Genomic DNA, 18,426 nt, shown 5'->3' with positions numbered 1-18,426 from the left:
GGATTCGACCGTGCAGGGCGGGGCCCGGCCCGAATCGTGCACGTCTCCCCGAGCAGGAGCGACGCGACACCGATCCCCGCCGGCTCCCGTAGCACATAACGAACACCATGCACCGAGGGCTCGCGTCGGCTATACGTCGGCCTAAACGCTGCCCCGGTCAACGTCGATGCTTTCCTTACATGCTCGCACGCGTACGCGACCCCTTTTACACTCACCAAACCCGGCGCTCCAACGCCGCTCGTACATCCCACACATTCTACCACTGTACTCGCTCGTGCATTCTCTTTTGCTCCATACTCAGGTCTACTCATAACGCTCACCACACACTCTCGCGCACCCATTCTCCTCGCACACTCTATCACACACTCCGTTCCACACCTCTCCTCCGTTACGTCCTCAGTAACACTCATGGGTGTGCACTCTTGCACATACCCACTCACGCGCTCCGATGTGCCCTCCTGCACACGTGCCACAACCAACTCGGGTGTGCTTTCTCGCACACTCTCTCCATCCATCTCACTCTCCGTGTCACAATCGCACTCTGTCGTGCATTCATTTTCACTCGCTGTAACACACTCGCGCTCCGGCGCCATCCGCACACGCGCGCCGTTCACCTTCACACACCTTTTCCTCACACGCGCGCCATTCGTACCGCAGCACACCAAGGACCTTCCACCAACGCCCGGGTGCTTTCGCGATCCCAAGCGCGCGAAAATTCTTTTCGCGACAAACACTTTGCCGAAAAATCTCTTCGCCCCATATACCAACCAACTCACCTTGGCGCTTCTTCTTCCTCCTCACTCCAACACCTGCAAATATTTATAAGGATTAAGCACGGCATCATGATGCGAGCATGGACTTTGCACATTTTCCATTTCTTCCTGCCGCGAGTGCTTTACCTCTAAGTCCGGCGTCTCTTCCAACGCAATTTCCACTATTGCTTCGATTGATTCGATTTCTTTTTCCTTTCCCTTGACGACCGCTGGTTCAAATAAAATTTCCTTTTCTACCTCGGCGGTCACCGGCTTCCCCATACCCCGGGTCGCGATTTCTATCCCGGTCCACCCGGCTGTGCCTTGCTCCAACTCGCTTCTCCCACGCTCCTCGAGTCGCGCTACCTCGTCGTGCACAAATGCGACCCCCTCGCCCAACCCGCGGTTAACCTCCTTCCCACACTTTCTTACTTCATACCGGGCTTGCCCCCCTCGCCAACCCCTCATTGATTTCTCGGGCTCGGCCATTTACGTCCTCCAATTTGCTTCCTAGCCCCCCAAATTTACTGTCTAATCGCTCCCCCATTCTATCTTCCAAATTACTCACCCCGTCTCTCAATCCCCCGATTTGGTTTCCCATTTGCTCAATTTGGTTTCCCAACCCCATTTGTACGGCTGCCTGCAACTGCGCAATGAGGTCCTGCATATTCATCCCTCCCATTTGCGCAGCGAGCGCAGCCCCTGCCGCCATGTGCGAGGCGCCGCCAGTTTACGCTGCCGTGGCCACGTGCGAGGTGCCACCATTTTGCGCTGCCGTGGCCATGTGCGAGGTGCCGCCATTTTGCGTGCCTGCAACCCCACTACCACACCTTCTTCAACCCCGTCTTCCATTACCCCCAATTGTTCCCTGGGGTCCTGGGTCGACTCTAACTCTTCCTCTTCTATCTCCCCCACCGGCATCCGATCGACTTGACCATCCATGGCACGACTCAATTTGGATGTTAAAAATAATTTTGGCCGCTCCTAATTTTTGACCAAATTTTTTTTGATGGATTAAAAAATTTGGTTCGGGTCAAATCCCACTCCCCGACACTAATTGTTGCGGATCTCGGGTTACGGCGCTCCCCTTACCGAGGGGGGGTTAATCCCCTCATCTATTAAGCTGGCCGTCCGAGTCCTTAGAAGATATCGCGCTCCTTCCGTTCGAAAGCAGGGCGATACTCCTGCCTGAGCCACGGACAAGATGGAGTATTGTCGAGCGGTTTAGCAATCCGAAGCCCGAGCCGTTAGCGGCAGTCTAAACCCGATTCTAAGCGGTTCCTATATCGTGCCACCGGTATTCAATTGGGAAAAGACTAAAGCGACCGGATGAGAGGAAAACCCAAAGAATAAGAAGGAACACAGAATTTATTATACAATACTCAAGAGGAAACGAAAGGCAGCAAGAATATACAAAAGAAGGAAATAAAAGGACAATGGGCAAGCTTAGACAGTCTTATATATCACTCCCAGGACAGAACAAACGGACTTGCACGAAAGGATGGAATGGCAGGGCTGGTGGGAAGGAAGAGAAGGGTCCGGGCAGGTGGTATGAAGGCGTCGATGGTAGGCGGTGAGGTCCGGCTCCGACCTTGCGCTCCGGTCCACGCTCCGGGTGTTCTCATACCGCGGCAACGAGCGGCCGCGAGCTTCGCTAGCCTACCCCTTATTAGGTTGTCAAAATAAGTTGAAACGATTCAACTTATTTTTCAAGCTATTCCACTCACAAGGTTCAGACATACATGTCGTCAGACATACATGGCGGTGGCCATCTTGGATTTTGACGTGGGTTGCACCCACACCAAATTAGAATTCGGTCCTTCGCTTATGGACGCACGCACACACGGATGGAGGGGAAAACCATAGTCCCCCTTTCGCTCCGCGGTGCGACGGGGGACAAAAATTAACGAACTATCAACTTCTAATCTGGTGTGTGGGTGTATCTACGCATAAGGGAGAACGCTATTGAAAATTGGGTCGCCACGTCAAAATCCAAGATGGCCGCCTTGCGTCTTCCACTTTGTCAACTTGCATCACTTCAACGACGGGGGACCGAGGCGTAACGCTTGTTTATTTTTATTTAGACACATAAAAATCCCTCTCGGATCTGGAATGAAACAATCTTAACCTCTCACATTGGCCTTGAATACATATATCTGAGCAACATCGACAAAATAATATTTTGATTTGAACATATTGCACTACGAATTCTGTTGCGTCCAGATCCGTTCTATGTTCTCGCTCTTCCTCGAGCCTCAATTCTATTATGCCTCTGCCGACAAAGTCGCCGGAGGCATTGTGTTTTTGGGTTGTCCGTCCATATGTCCGTCCGAAACCTCGTTTTTCTCCGCAACCATATGTCCTATTGAGACGAAACTTTCAGTGTAGGAGTGACACCCATGCAGAATGTTTTTATGATAATTGTGATGTCATCGGTCAAGTGGTATGGCAGCCATCTTGGATTAAAAGCAAATAATTAAAAGTTGCATACTTTTTTATGCCTCCGCCGACAAAGTCGCCGGAGGAATTATGTTTTCGGCATGTCCGTCCGTCCGTCCGTCCATATGGGCTAAACCTCGTTTTTCTCAGCAACCATATGTATAATTGAGACGAAACTTTCAGGGTATAGTCCGGCAGCTAAGCTAAATATAGCATAACAATTGTGCATTTTGCGAGGAAAGCACCAAATTTGGCACACTAGTAGACTATCATATTATGAAAAGATCTGGATATTGGGCCATCTCAGATTCAGAGATTTGATTTTTGCAAGATTTGCAGATTTTGCAGATTTGCAAGCTGAGATTGCAACGCCAGGGAAGGCCGACTCCTTCCTGCGAGCTGCCCACGTCACCCGCACAAGAAGAGCTCATCAAATCACTGCAGCGGCACTGCACATCCTGCAACACCGTGCGTATGAACGCCACTGTATGACATATGCTGATGATGCAGAAGACCTGCCTGAGTTCGAAGACGGGTGTCACCAGAGAGGAGAAGACATTCCCAACTTTCAGTACTGGGCAACTGTGCTGGAACTAGAGATGTTGGTACTGGTCTACGTGCGTTCTCTGCGGCAGGCTTCATTCACGATGTACCTTGATGCCCTGACGGAACTGGTCCCATGGTTCCATGCCTTAGACCACACACACTATGCCAGGTCGGTCCCTGTTCACCTGAGGGACATGGTTGCACTCCCAATGAAGCACCCAGATGTAGCCAGAGAATTCAGGGCTGGCAACTTCACTGTACAGAAGACGAAGAAGGTGTTATCTTCGATCCCAATCGAATCGAAATCTTGCAAAAATCAAATCTCTGAATTTGAGATGGCCCAATATCCAGATCTTTTCATAATATGATAGTCTACTAGTGTGCCAAATTTGGTGCTTTCCTCACAAAATGCACAATTGTTATGCTAAGTTGCCCCACTAGTAGGAGTGACACCCATGCAGAATGTTTTTATGACAATTGATGTCATAGGTCAAGTGGTGTGGCAGCCATCTTTGATTAAAAGCAAATAATTAAAAAATTATTTCTCGGAAACCACTCGGAAACTTCGGAAACCACTGAATGGAAAAAATTTAAACTTGGCACATTGTCAAGTACTCCCAATGGGGAACAAAAGAATCATGATGATGACGTCGTAGGTGAAGTGGTATACCAGTCAAAAATGTTTTAATCGAATGCCTTATCCTAAAAATCTGAAATTGCATGCACATGATTTATGACCCATTTGTATTGAAATATTAAATTTATGACATCATAGGTCACATGGTTTGGTAGCCATATTGGATTGAAGGAAAGTATTAAATAATTTTATCTCTGAAACCGCTCACCCATCGACGCGCAATTTTACAAATATCTAACAGCACTGTTGCATATAGTTTGAAAATGATGTCATAGGTCACGTGGTTTGGTAGCCATCTTGGATAGAAAAACGAACCTTATCCGATCAATACGAAACTTCACAAAAGTGATCTCCTACCCATAACATATGCAGAGTGTACATTTCTTAAGGTCATATGTCACATGGTGTGGTAGCCATATTAGCTTGAAAGCCGATATTTAAAAAAAATCCCTTCTCTGGAACTGCTTCACCGATCGATGTGAAACCTGTCATGTCAGGTAAAAATGTGATACTTAACAGATGAAGGGATTTAAATCAAACTTGTTTATTTTTAGGACAGTGAACGATGGCATCTACCCATTGTGGGACTATGCGGAGACATATTGGCAACAGTCGCATTGTTCTAGTTTTTTTGCAGTAGATCTTGTATTTGTGAAATTCAATCTTGACTATTTCAAATCTAATTTAGGTCTACGTAATACTGTGCTACAGTTAGCACAGACTGAGTCATTTGCAGAAAGTATTATCATTTGAATCTAGAAGACCAATTATAGCTCAAATGCAAACTGGATGTATGTAATTGAAAGACTATATTCATTTGAATCAAGAAGACCAATTATAGCCTAAATGCAAGCTGGATGTACGTAATTGAAAGACTACAAGTTACTTGAACATGAGCTGCAAAGATCATTCCTGCTTATAGATGTGTTGTGTGCTCCCCCTCCTCCCCAATGGTAGAACAAACCTCAGGCTCCACCACGGCCACCGCCCCCCACAACCGGGGTCACAGTTTCTACTGCTGCTCCTATGGATGCACCTTCTCCTCCAAATGTTTCCGCCACACCATTTTCTGGTGCTGCTCCTTCTCTTCCTCCCTCGTACATGCCTGCCACTTCTCATATGCCACAGAATCCACCTTTTTCCTCCCCTTTTCCAACTTACCCCAGGTAAGGAATCATCCCTGCTTTCATTGAGGGTTTAAACGGTCATCAGATGGGTTGTTGTTGTTGTCCTGACAACTCAAATTGGTATGAGAGGAACTTGCGAGTCCCAAAACTGGTAAGGCACTTGATTTATAACTTGGTACAATCCAACCCTCTGAGAAGTGATTGTTGACAACCTACAAGCCATAAATCCAGATGAAAAGGCTATTTATGTGGTATACCCAACAATGTGTGGAAGTACTTTGACCGAAAGTGACTGTTAAACCACAAAATGCATTTCCAAATTGCCAACATGGAGTTGGACGATTCAACATTTTATATCCGTGGCTCAAAAACTTAAAATGTGATTTGATGAAGTGAAGGTTGTGCATTTTCGCTTTTTGCCATTAACATCTGGATTTGTGGTTGTGAGTCAGTCAGGCAATATTTCTCGAGATTAGTGTTGCACCTTGGCTTAACAGCCAAGTGTGCTGCCAGTTTTTTGGCTAGCAGTTTTGGATGGACAGAGACTAGCAGCTTTCTGACTCGCATGCTCCTCTGATACTATTATGATTTGCTGTCAGCACAATATGCATCGTTGGGATGAAACAAACATCATTTGGATAAAACACACACACGTATAAACACACGTACACACCAGAGCTGGGGACTCAAGTTGAAAAATTTTGTGAGTTGCGATTTGACTTGGACTTGAGAAAATTGACTTGTGACTTACTTGCAACTTACTTGCAACTTACTTACAACTTACATGTGACTCGAGGTTATAATGACGTGTTCACAATGTTCGAACAATAATCGTTGAATTAACGGTGAATTAAAATAGTTTAAAATAAATGGTAAATTATTTTCAGTCGTTGGCGGGTTGGTTCGATCAATGACGACATACCTTGCCTTGTACTGTACATATATACTGTACATGTGCAGCATGCCAGCACTTGTGACCGCCGGGTCGCATACCGTTCTCCACTAAAGTTAGTGTCCACTCTCTCGACAGCACAAAGCACACCATGTCCAAGTTTTAAGTACCAGTCTTACCAATGCAAGGAAAACTTTATTCAAACCATGTTGTCAACATTTGTGTCAAAACAGGGAAACTTGGCCCCATGCACGTCCCAACCCAATAAAATGATTTTGCGATGATATAAATGTCGTTTGACTTGAATTATTTAAACATCGTCAATGATTCAAAATTGTATTACGACTTCATCAATAATTGTAAATTATATCACGACAACAATTGAAGTTAATAAGTTATACATTTCATTTTCCCCAGTGTCCTGCCCTCTTTCTGCTTCCACAGCATCCCACCGCCTTCCTGATCCCCCAGCGTCTCGCCCCCTTCTTGATGCCCCAACGTCTCACCCCCTTCCTGATTCCCCAGCATCTCACCCCCTTTGTGATTCCCCAGCGTCTCACCCCCTTTGTGATTCCCCAGCGTCTCACCCCCTTTGTGATTCCCCAGCATCTCACCCCCTTCGTGATTCCCCAGCATCTCACCCCCTTCGTGATTCCCCAGCGTCTCACCCCCTTTGTGATTTCCCAGCATCTCACTCCCTTCGTGATTCCCCAGCGTCGCACCCCCTTCGTGATTCCCCAGCGTCTCACCCCCTTCGTGATTCCCCAGCGTCTCACCCCCTTCGTGATTCCCCAGCGTCTCACCCACTTCGTGATTCCCCAGCGTCCCACCCCCTTCCTGATACCCCAGCATCCCACCCCCTTCCTGAGGACAGTTTGGACAGTTTCTCCATCGACCACATACTTTATATTTAGAATTCCCATTCAGTTATACACAGCTATATAAGAATGGACACAAGATGGCGCTATAGTTTTTGCTAATTAGCATAACTAATTAATGTGCAATTTTTTGCACTGATGAGTTGTGAATTCTTTATAAGTGATTTTTAAGCTAAATATATGCAAAATTTCAGCACGATACCAGAGGTCGGTCACGAAACTTAAAAAAAAAAAAAGAAGACAATTTACTTGTTCGGCCCAGTCGATTCACTGGAGGGGACTATAGCTTTTCTCTCCGCCTGTCTGTCTGTCTGTCTCCGTCCCACCTGTGGTTTTTCAGACTTTTCCCCATACCCTTTAACATATTCAACTGAAACTTGGTACATGGCTTTATTATTATTATTATTATTATTATTATTATTATAAGTTACAGAACAAGTTAGACAAGTTAGAGAACAACAAGTTAGAGTTTCATGGCATTTCATCAGTTTTTCAGTTGTGCCCTATTTGGATTTCAAAAATATCCCATCGGTAGGGGACATGTATTGCAAACCTCTTCTTTCTCCTCTATTGGTTTGTCTGGCTCCGTCTTTTTTTATGCCTCCGCCGACAAAGTTGCCAGAGGTATGTTTTTGGGTTGTCAGTCCAGCTGTCTGCCATCCGTCCATCCGTGATCGGCTTTCATTACAGCAATAACCTAAAAACGGCTGAAGGGAACCAAGTAAAACTTGGTACAATATGTATTATGATGTAAAGATAAATGGATTGCATAATGGGGTCAAGAGGTCAAAGGACAGAGGTCCCGTGAGGTAAAAATTCTGTTACTGTGCTAACTTGTGAACCAGTGATGGAATTTAACCAAACTTGGTATCAGTATATATTATGATGAAAAGATTAACTGATTAGATTTTGGCATCAAAGGACAGAGGTCATGTCAGGTAAAAAATGTGATACTGAAGAGCTGAAAGGATTTAAATAAAACTTGGTTCAAGTATGTATAATGATGCATTAATGTTGATCAAGGCATATGGGTGACGTCGAAGTGTCGTTGCAGTTTTTTTTCGTTTTTTTCTCTCTCTCGCTTTCTCTCCATTGAAAAAAAAAAATCACTTCGTTAAAAATTCATGTTTTTGTTTTCGAAAATGCCAAGTAAATTCAGCAAGATTGAGAAATATAATTGTTTTCAAGTTTAAATGGTTATACATTGCTCTAGTTTCACTAAAGTGAAGCATTTTCTAACTCTATGTCCTGTCAGCCCCTGCGGTTGACGAATAGCCGAAATGGTCCTTAATTTCCGAGGCGCGTAACCAAAACTGGCGGTTGGTCCGTCGTGCGCGGGGGAAGGAACCAAAGTGCTTACCTGCACGAAGCACACGGGTTAATTCCTGAAACCCACGAACAAAAACACGACACAACAAAAAAAAAAAGCCACAATAATGATTTGATGAAAGTCAAGCACAGAATGAAACAAATGCTGAGATAAAGCTATAATTCTAATCGAGGTACTTCCACACGCAGACACAAAAACATACGGGGGAAAAGATAAAATAAAAGAAAATCCCCCCTTTATGCCGGCACTCAGCTTTGGTCTCGACGAGGACTGTTCGGAGCTTAGTGGTCGTAAGAACTTGGAGCCACTGCGCGGGAAGCGCACAGGATGGCGCAGAGTCGCTCTCCACTGCGCCACAAACGTGAGGTAATTCGTGCGGGCGGTCCTCTTTTGCTCTCCACTCCGTCTGAAGCGCCAAGAGCCCCACAAACCGCCGCCAACACGCCCTCCTCCTCTTCATGATCGTTATTGCCCACACCGCTATCTCTAAGCACGAGGTCCACACGGACCAAATGGTGCCACCTTACAACAAAATGCGAGCTTCTTGTTTGGCCAGCACCAAACCAAGAGAGAGACGCAGCGATTCTTCTTCTTCTTCTTCCTCTCCTGCTCGAACCTTCCCGCTCTGACGTCACCCCGACCAATCGCCGAGTTCCACTGAAGGTCGGGCTCGACCAATGACGAACTTCGGGGCATGGCCTTTTTCCTTACTCAGTTGGTGGGCAGGGTCAATTGTCTATCGAGAACATTCGGCTTCTGTCGGCATGGTGTCGATTATTGTTGTTTAAAGGCAGGTTGTTGTTGTAACAAGCATGAGTTTTATTAGATGGCCTTGTTGCAATTTGTAAAAACGTAGGAAAAGGTCACAGGAGGCAATCGCATAATGGGAGAAACTAGCCTTAGACCCTACTAGCAAAACACCCCCCCCCCCCCGTGTGGTAACATGTAAACAACCTTAAGCTACAGTTTCCCTGCTTAAATACATCGAGATTCCTCCTACACATCCACGGTCCATGCTAATACTACACAATCCTATCTGTACCAGGGTATTTCTTCCTCTACCCCCACAAACGTAACATCTATTTTCTGCAACAAACTGTGAAGACAAAATTTGCGATTAACATGTTTTCTCAACGTTTACGTTTTACTTTGCTCGAACCCCTCACCCTCTCCCCTCTTTTCTCCCTAATGTAGCTCGATGCCCATGCCAGCCATGCAGATGGCGTTCAATCCATACATGACATATCCGTATGCTACGCCCCAATACGGCTACCCACAACCAGGACAGCCTCCAAACTACCCTGTTGGTCCCATGCCAAGGTTTCCTCAACCTCAACCCGGATATCCTCAGGGCCAGGTTCCTCCACAGCAGCCTGGTACTTACAATCCTTATGCTGGATTCCAGCAGCAATAGGAATCTATTGAGTGAGAATGATTTATAATATTTTTCCCTCATTGAGCCATCCACCTCCCTCACCTTATTTTTGTCTGCATTGCACGTGGCACGGAGTAGTCGCCATGTGTGATAGATCTGTACAAATAGGGTGGAACAAGTAACTTTGCATCGTTTTTTGTTTTTCTTCGATCCATGCATCTGACTTTTGATGCCTATTATATATTCCAAGGAAATGTGTGCTTGGGGGGGAATGGCTTTTATTTTAATTTGGTCTTGATCTTAATCAGTTTCTCGTAGGCCTTGCTGATGTGCTCAAACAGCCCGTGCAATGTATGATGAAGGCTTCTGGTGCAGGATAAACTTTTTCTTCCATCCATTTGTAATTTGATTTGTTTCTTTTCATATACTCAATTTAGCACACCCTACTCCCTTCGCCCTCCCCCCCCCCCCCCCCCCCGTTCATACCTAATAAATAGAAATTGGTGGGTGGGTATTTTGACTATTATAACTGTGCTGTTACTGTACAGTCAGTCCAAGCATGTTGTCAGATTTGAAAGGGCTCTTTTGTAGCTTTAACTCATTTTGCATACATCTTTTGAAGTTGGGTGTGTTTGCACATGAGTAGGAGTGCGAGTTGTCGGGATTTTGGTCGAACTACACCCTTCTACCACCTTTTTTCACTTCTGCCTTTTTGAATTCTGTATAAAAGCAAATGCACGTTTTAGTGATGAAATCATTGTGTATTATAACTTTTTTGTGCCTTAATTTTACCCATCGGTCATCTACAAGATACTATTGGTGCATGTGGAAATTATTGATTTGTACCGTCGTAGTCTGTTCCCATTCCAATAGCTCTCGAGGAGGAAAGGCCAAATTTGGCGATGCTTTCGTCCTCAGCTTTTTGCTTTATTTTGTGCAAATCTCTTGTGCAAAACATACTGTATGGAGTTTTTGTTGGGTTTTTTGTATCGTGTAACCATTTCCAAAATGTATACCGTTTCCCCTTCCCTTTGGTGATGAGCATTTGCTTCATTAATGTAATGTCTTGAACTGACTTTAAGCTAACACTTAAACAGGGGGAACACCCACATTCATTGGGATTTATTGCAATGTCCTAGTGTTTTTGATCATTATTATTTTATTTGTTTTGGGTGGTAAAGATTGATAGCAAGCACTGCTGCTGGTTATATATTTCTGCTCCTTTTTTTCTTCATGCATTATTGATTAACATTCAACCCTTCTTCAATATCTCCCCATTAAAAAAAAAAATGCTTCTTCAATATCTCCCCTCCAGTGATTGAAATGATGACATGTATCAATTAGGGAATAATTAAGAGTTAAAGTTTGGGGATTATATGGCCAATGCCTTAATGTGCTGGAAGATTTCTGCAGTAGGAATTGATTACAGCTTTAGTTGAGAGTTGCGTACGTACCATGGTATTTATATTTTGCTGCTGTTTTGTGGTAACAACGATCTCCGTAGCGAAATAATTATCTGGTGAAAGAATAAATAAGCATGTATATTTGATATTAAACATTTTGAATTAACTAAATGCTAAGATTGGTATCTGTGACAAACGTATCGAAGTTGTAAATTGAATTTTTTCATCGACTGAAATGGCTTTGAAAGTGCTTGAATAAAAATAATCCCTTGGCTACCATTTTGAATCATTCGATTATTTTCATTTTTGTTGTGTGTCATCTTTCATTATGTAACATTACTCTGATGCAAGTTTGCATGTGAAAAGACCTTATCCTCTTCTGAAAATCTCTTCCTTATCCTCTTTCCTCTATGAAAAGGCCAGTCTGCTGCTCTTCTTCTGCTCCAATCGGTTCATCTGACCATATGCTTGTTAAAGTTGACATCTCTCTGGCCATTCTCAGAGAGCCTCCTCAGCGTCGCCGAGTCTGGCATTTCACTCAGGCCAACTGGCACGGTCTGCAAGCAGCCATCAATCATCTGGACTGGTCTCCCATCTCCACTGCCTCTGACATGAACTCATCCTGGGAATTCTTCCAAAGTAAATTGCTCTCTCTCATGCACAGATTTATCCCATCTCGTCTTCAGTTGCCATACCCTTCGTCTCATCCATGGTACACGGAATCTTGTGGTGAGGCAGTTGCCCTGAAACAACTTGCCGTTGTCTCCTGGAAGGCAAATCCAACGGATGGAAATCTCATTTCCTTTCACAAAGCCTGGAACAAGTGTGTCCACCCTCAGGAGAGCCAGGAAACAATATCTCTCTACTCTCAAGACTGAACTCTCAAACCTGTCTCCCTCTTCCAAATCCTGGTGGCATCTGGTCAAATCTTTCTGGTGTTTGTTCCCCCTCCATCCTCTCCCTCACCTCAAACAGCTACACAGTTGACTCCGCACATGAAAAAGCTGAATGCCTCAACTCTGTGTTTGCCTCAAAATCTTGTGTCCCAAACCCGTCCCTCTGTGTACACACCGTACCCAGTCGTACCCAGCTGCTCCTGGACTCTGTGTCCTTCTCTCCTGACAAGGTGGAGAAGTTTCTGTCAATCCTCGACTCCGATTCTGCAACTGGACCAGACCGCATCAGCCTACTGGTCCTAAAATCCTGCTCTGCCGCTCTTTCACACCCTCTCTCTGTTCTCTTCCTTGGTCCTTCCTTTCAAAGTCCTTCCTTGGCACACCTGAGCTCCTCGCCACATATAAGGCTTTCATCCGCAGCTCAATGGAATACTGTTCTCCCCTCTGGGCTGGTGCTCCTGCCTCACACCTAGCTCGTCTTCACGCTGTTGAAACCAAAGCTTTCAGAATCATTGGAATCTTCCGCGATGAAGCTAACTCCGAGGGCCTTTCACTCACCGCAGGCAGGTACGTGGTCCTTCTGTCTTCTACCAAATCCTATCCGGACTAGCTTCCCCAGCTCTATCTGTGCTCTGTCCCCCAAATATTCCTACAGGTCGCACAAGATCTGCCAGCAACCCACTTCTGGTGAAATTGCCAAAATCAACTCTCTGCTCACCTTCACTCCTTCATTCCTCTTTACTCCCGCCTCTAGAACAAACTCCCTCACTCTCTTCAATCCCACTCCAGGTCTTTAAAACAGCTGTTCACCATCATCTCTTATCTTCCCCCATCCAAAACCTTGATCTCTTCTACCCCCGTTAATTCAAATCCTGTAAGTTCTTGCAGCATCCATGTCTTTTACACCTCTCCCACCCCTCCTCCCCCCAAGCCCTCTCCCTCCCACAGATCTTCCGATGTCCCTGTTCTCTGCTGTTGTACTTGTGTGCTTCCCTCTCTCTCTCCCCATCTCATCTTCCGCTCCTTTTATTGTGTTTTGTGTGTCCGTTTTTTTTTGTTTTGTGATTGATGTTAGCTCCAACACAAGCCTCGATCTTGTATACAAAAAAAAAATCACTTTAGAAAGAAAAGAAAAACAATTTAAAACAAATCTCGGCCCGGCTCTAAACTCTCATCCTTGTGTTTCACAGGCAGGGTAATTCTCCAATGTGTGCCATCTTTGAGATGGATGTTAGACTGAGTGTCTCGTCTGCTCTTTTTGTTGGTGGACATTATAGATGCCACAATATTATTTGTGAAGGTTAAGCAAGCTATCACCAGCACCGTCAACAAATTCCTGCCCTAACCTGCTGGGGGCACTGCATCAGTGGTACAGCTGTGCCCTCAGCCAATGTTTCCTCACAGCCTTGTGCTGTATTCAAAATAAGCTCATAGGGAGCCAACCAATCTTGAATATAAGGTCTAACCTATCTGATTCAATGTGATTAAAAACAGTCAAAAAAAATTACAACTATAGACCAATCAGCCTGCTCCCAATCATCAGCAAGGTCATGGAATCCATCATTGCTTCCGATATTAAATCCTTCCTCTTCTCCAATGGCTTGATCTCTGATCATCAATTTGGATTCAGACCAGGTCACTCTACTCTGGACTTGCTGCTTCTGCTGTCTCAACAATGGATGGAGGTCCTCAATGCCAAACAGGAAATTAGAGCCGTCTCCCTTGACATATCTCGTGCCTTCGATACGGTCTGGCAGCCAGCTCTGCTCACCAAATCCTCTTATGGTATCCATGGAAATTTCCTCGCATGGCTCCCGGACTTCCTCTCCGGTCGCAGTCGACATGTGGCCCTGAATGGAATTCTCATTTTCCCATCCAGGCTGAGATTCCTCATTGCATTCAGTTTTCTGGGCCCTGTGCGAGTTTTCGAGGGCCTTTCATTTACTCACCGCAGGCAGATTGGTGGTCTTTCTGTCTTCTACCAACTCCTCTCCAGCCTTGCTCCCCCAGCTCTGTCTGTGCTCTGTCCCCCAAATATTCCTACAGGTCACAAAAGATCTTCCAACAACCCTCTTCTGGTTAAACTGCCAAAATCAAGACCCTCTGCCCACCTTCACTCCTTCATTCCTCTTTTCTCCTGCCTCTGGAACAAACTCCCTCACTCTCTTCAATCCCACTCCTCCCTCCAGGTCTTTAAAACAGCTGTTCATCACCATCTCTTATCTTCCCCCGTCCAAAACTTTTTTTTTTTTCTACCCCCGTTAAAACACCCCAAATCCGCCTCTTTAAATCCCCAACTTCTTTCCTGAAATTCCTCGAAGTGTTCATTTGCTTTATACCGTGTACCCCTTCCTCCTCCCCCAGCCCTCTCCCTTCCACAGATCTCCCGATGTCCCTGTTCTCTACTGTTTTTTTTTTTTTTTTTTTTTTTTTTTGTATACAAGATCGAGGCTCGTGAAAGAGCAAACATTAATCACACAAAAAGACAAACCGACACACAAAACATAAAAAAACAAGGGGAGCGGCAGACAAGATGGGGAGAGAGGGGGGAGGACACAAAAGAGAGGGGGAAGAAGGGGAAGGACACAACTGTTGTTATATCTCAACATACTGTTGTTATATCTCTCTCGTCTCCCCCTCGTCTCCCACTCCCTTTATTGTATGTTATATGTGTTAGCTCTTACATGAGCCTGGACTTCATATGCAAATAAAATAACACCTCGGCCTAAGCCATTGCTGTGGCTGTCTCTCTCTGAAGATTTAATGCATCTACTCCCGCCTCTGATTCAGCACTTTCCACCTTCATTATCACCTCTCTCTCTCAGCAAATAATGTGTGGACACGTGCTGCCTCTGCTTTGGCATGGGCTGCAGCTGCTGCTGCGCCAGCCAGTGATCTGGATGACCATGAGCCTTTTGACATGGTCTCAGATGCTCTGTCCCCTTTAGTCTGCTTATCTTCCATTATACAGGTTCAAATGCACTTTACTGAGGTCCACTTCTGCAGTTGTTGCACCAGCTGGTCACTTGCCTTTTTACTATGCTGTCCTCCCTACGTTTGACAGCCAGCCAAACTCCATTCATGAACGACATGGGAGTCAGGAAGTAGCCTCCAAGTGTTTTGAAGCCACACATGCTTGTAGTCTATAAACAAGGAGTAAAACTGAAAATGGTATAAAATACAGGACAATTACTAACGAGGCTCCAAGCAATGCAATTACAAAATTGCAACAAAATGCTAATTCAGCACTCTGCCGATTTGAAAGAGAATTTTTTTTGGGTATAAAAATATTTCAAAGGCCTTGAATATCCTGAGAAGCACTGTCACAACAATCATTAAGAAGTGGAAGGCTTATGGTATGATACCACACCATGCCCAAATCAGGCCATCCCTCCAAACTGGATGACCAAGCAAGGAGGAGACTGATCAGATGGGACACCAAGAAGCCAATGGCAACTTTGAAAGGGCAACAGGCCTTTATGGAAAAGACTGGTCACTGTGTGCATGTGACAACAATATCCCAAGCACTCCACAAGTCTGGCCTGTACGTTAGGGTGGCAAGAAGGAAGCCTTTACCAAAAAACATCCCACCTTGAGTCCCGTTTGAGGTATGCAAAAAAACCAGTCCGGAGATTCTGAAGCCATGTGGCAAAATGTTTTGTTGGATGACGAAACATAGATGGAACTTTTGGCCTAAATGCAAAAGTTACGTTTGGCGCAAACTCAACAGCGCACATCACCCAAAGAACACCATCCCTACTGTGAAGCATGGTGGTGGCAGCATCATGTTATGGGGATGTTTCTCAGCAGCACAGGCTGGGGCACTTGCCAGGATATAATGCAAAATGGATGGAGCAAAATACAGAAAAATCCTAGAGGAAAACCTGCTGCCCTCTGCAAGAAAGCTGAAATTGGGACAGAAGTTCACCTTTCAACATGACGACCTGAAGTACACAGCCAAACCTACACTGGAGTGGCCAAGGAACAAAAAGATAAATGTCCTTGAGTGGCCCAGTCAGAGCCCCAGCCTAAATTCAATCGAAAATCTGTGTCATGACTTGAAGATTGCCGTCGATCAATGCTCCCCACGCAACTTGATTGAACTTGAACAGTTTTGTATGGAAGAATGGGCAATCCCTGGTGTTGGTGTAGCGGCTAGGGTGCCAGCTTAGGATCCTAGGATCCTGGGTTCGAATCCCGGTCGATCGCTGAATTAACGCCAGGGGGGTTGACTCAGCCTGTCATCCTTCCGAGGTCGGCAAATTGAGTACCAGTTCACTGGTAATTCCCTGTGTCGTAAAAAGGCGACAAACAGGGTTGGCGGCAGGAAGGGTATCCGGCCGTAAAACATTGCTTCAAAAAGGGGACCAACAAAAACAACAACAACCACGGTGCCCGAAAAAGGCCAACCCCTGCTTTGCGGGGAAAAATGGCCTCTAAAGGTTTGGTTTTTTTTGGTTTTTTTTAATGGGAAAATGCCCAAACAAGGTGTGCAAAGTTGGTAGAGACCTTTAGAAACAGACTCACAGCTGTAATTGCTGTTGAAGGTGCCAACCAAGTATTAACTGAAGGGGGTGGACACTTATCCAACCAATGAAAACTGAGAAGGCCTATTTGGCCGAAAGCTTATGTTTAGGCATGTTTTGGGCCTCTCACCTGACGGTAGATCACCAAAGTTCTTTCCATACCAACCGACCACCTCCAGGCACCTGTCCCTCTCCACATTACGTATTTATTCAGCTCTGGACCCTCCCCCTCTCTTTAAACTCCCCATGGCTTTGATTTTAGCAATTTCCCACCGCATTTCATTCTGGTTTCCCATTCGATGATCCATGTATCAGTAGTTTGTTTCACATTTCAACATCAGTTTCATTTTGAAATGTCAGTTTAGATTTGTCATTGCAATTTGTGATGCGACGCGAATAGTGCGCAGAAAAGGTCGGCAAACCCGATTTTGGGGGGGAAATTTTATCGAATTTTCTAAGAGGTCTAAAGTGTTTTTAGGGTCATAAAGAGGACTAAAGTGTTTAAAGAATCAAGGCTCATAAAAGGGCCAAATGGGGTCTAAAGCTGTCTAAGGACGAAAGAGCAAAAGGGGTCAAAAGTGTCCAAATGGTCTTAAAAAGTCATTAGGTCTGAAAAGTGTCAAAAGGTGTATATGTCTCAAAAGGGTCGAAATGGTATGAAAAGGTCTAAGGGTATAAGGGGTATAAAGGGGTATAAGTGGTGTAAAGGGTCTGAGGAGTGTAAGAGGTTTAAAGGGGTGTAAATGGTCAAAGGGGTCTTGGGGCTGCAAAGCTGTCTAAGACTCTAAGGTGTGCAGAGGGTCGAACGAAGTCTAAGGGGTGTAAAGGGTCGAACAGAGCCTAAGGGGTTTAAAGTGTCTAAGGCATGGGTTCCCAATCAGTGGGCCATGGCCCACTGGTGGGCCACAGCACGTTTTCCAGGTGGGCCACAGAGACTGCCCAATATTTGCCCAAATAATATCTTTTCACGGACAAGGCTTATAAAACAAGAGTTCAATTCTGTGTGTGTTGGTGGTGGCCAGTGGTAGCCACCCACTATTCCCTGCATATTGTTTTAGTGTTGTTTAAAAAAAAAAAAAAAGCCTTTTTTTTTTCTTTTTCTTTTTTTCCAGAAACCCTTCTGACATGACAAAACGAGGATATGATGTGCAATACATAAAGTTTGGATTCACATCCTTACATGATCGTGGAGAATTAAAGGGACAATGCGTCCTGTGCCAGAAAGTTCTCAGAAATCAATTTTTGCGGCCATCGAAGTTGAAGCTCCATTTGGAGAAGATTCATCCACATCATCAACATAAGGATGTGGACTTCTTCAAGCGAATGGAAGAGAACGTGAAGCGCCAGCGCTTGGATCAAAGTGGAACATTATTTCAGCAAAACAAGTGTCTTATGGGGGCTTCTTATGCCGTCAGCCTCCTCATTGCGCAACAGAAGAAACCTCACACAGTCGGAGAGACTGATCACGCCATGTGCTCTGAAGATGGCTAGGATTCTGCTTGGAGAAGAAGCTGAAAAAAAGTTCAACCAAATTTCTCTGTCAAATAATACGGTTCAAAGGAGGATTGCTGAAATCAAAGACGCTGCATTTGGATTGTTCTCAATTCAGTTGGATGAATCCACAG

General features: G+C 45.1%; 1 protein-coding gene across 1 annotated transcript in view; it reads left to right on the top strand.

The window, feature by feature from the left end:
* The window catches only part of PDCD6IP (programmed cell death 6 interacting protein), a 100,172-nt gene extending 88,514 nt beyond the window's left edge, over positions 1-11,658 (top strand). Inside the window, exons 17-18 of the mRNA XM_068101684.2 lie at positions 5,332-5,540; positions 9,796-11,658. Of these exons, the coding sequence (XP_067957785.2) occupies positions 5,332-5,540; positions 9,796-10,015 (429 nt within the window). The 3' untranslated portion in view covers positions 10,016-11,658. The remainder of the gene's footprint in view (positions 1-5,331; positions 5,541-9,795) is intronic.
* Positions 11,659-18,426: the final 6,768 nt, after the last annotated feature.

Source organism: Myxine glutinosa, chromosome 6 (assembly GCF_964187855.1).
Source record: "Myxine glutinosa chromosome 6, kmMyxGlut1.1, whole genome shotgun sequence".
NCBI lineage: Eukaryota > Metazoa > Chordata > Myxini > Myxiniformes > Myxinidae > Myxine > Myxine glutinosa.
The sequence above is the reverse complement of the archived record's forward strand: the minus strand, read 5'-3'. Positions and strand labels throughout refer to the sequence as shown.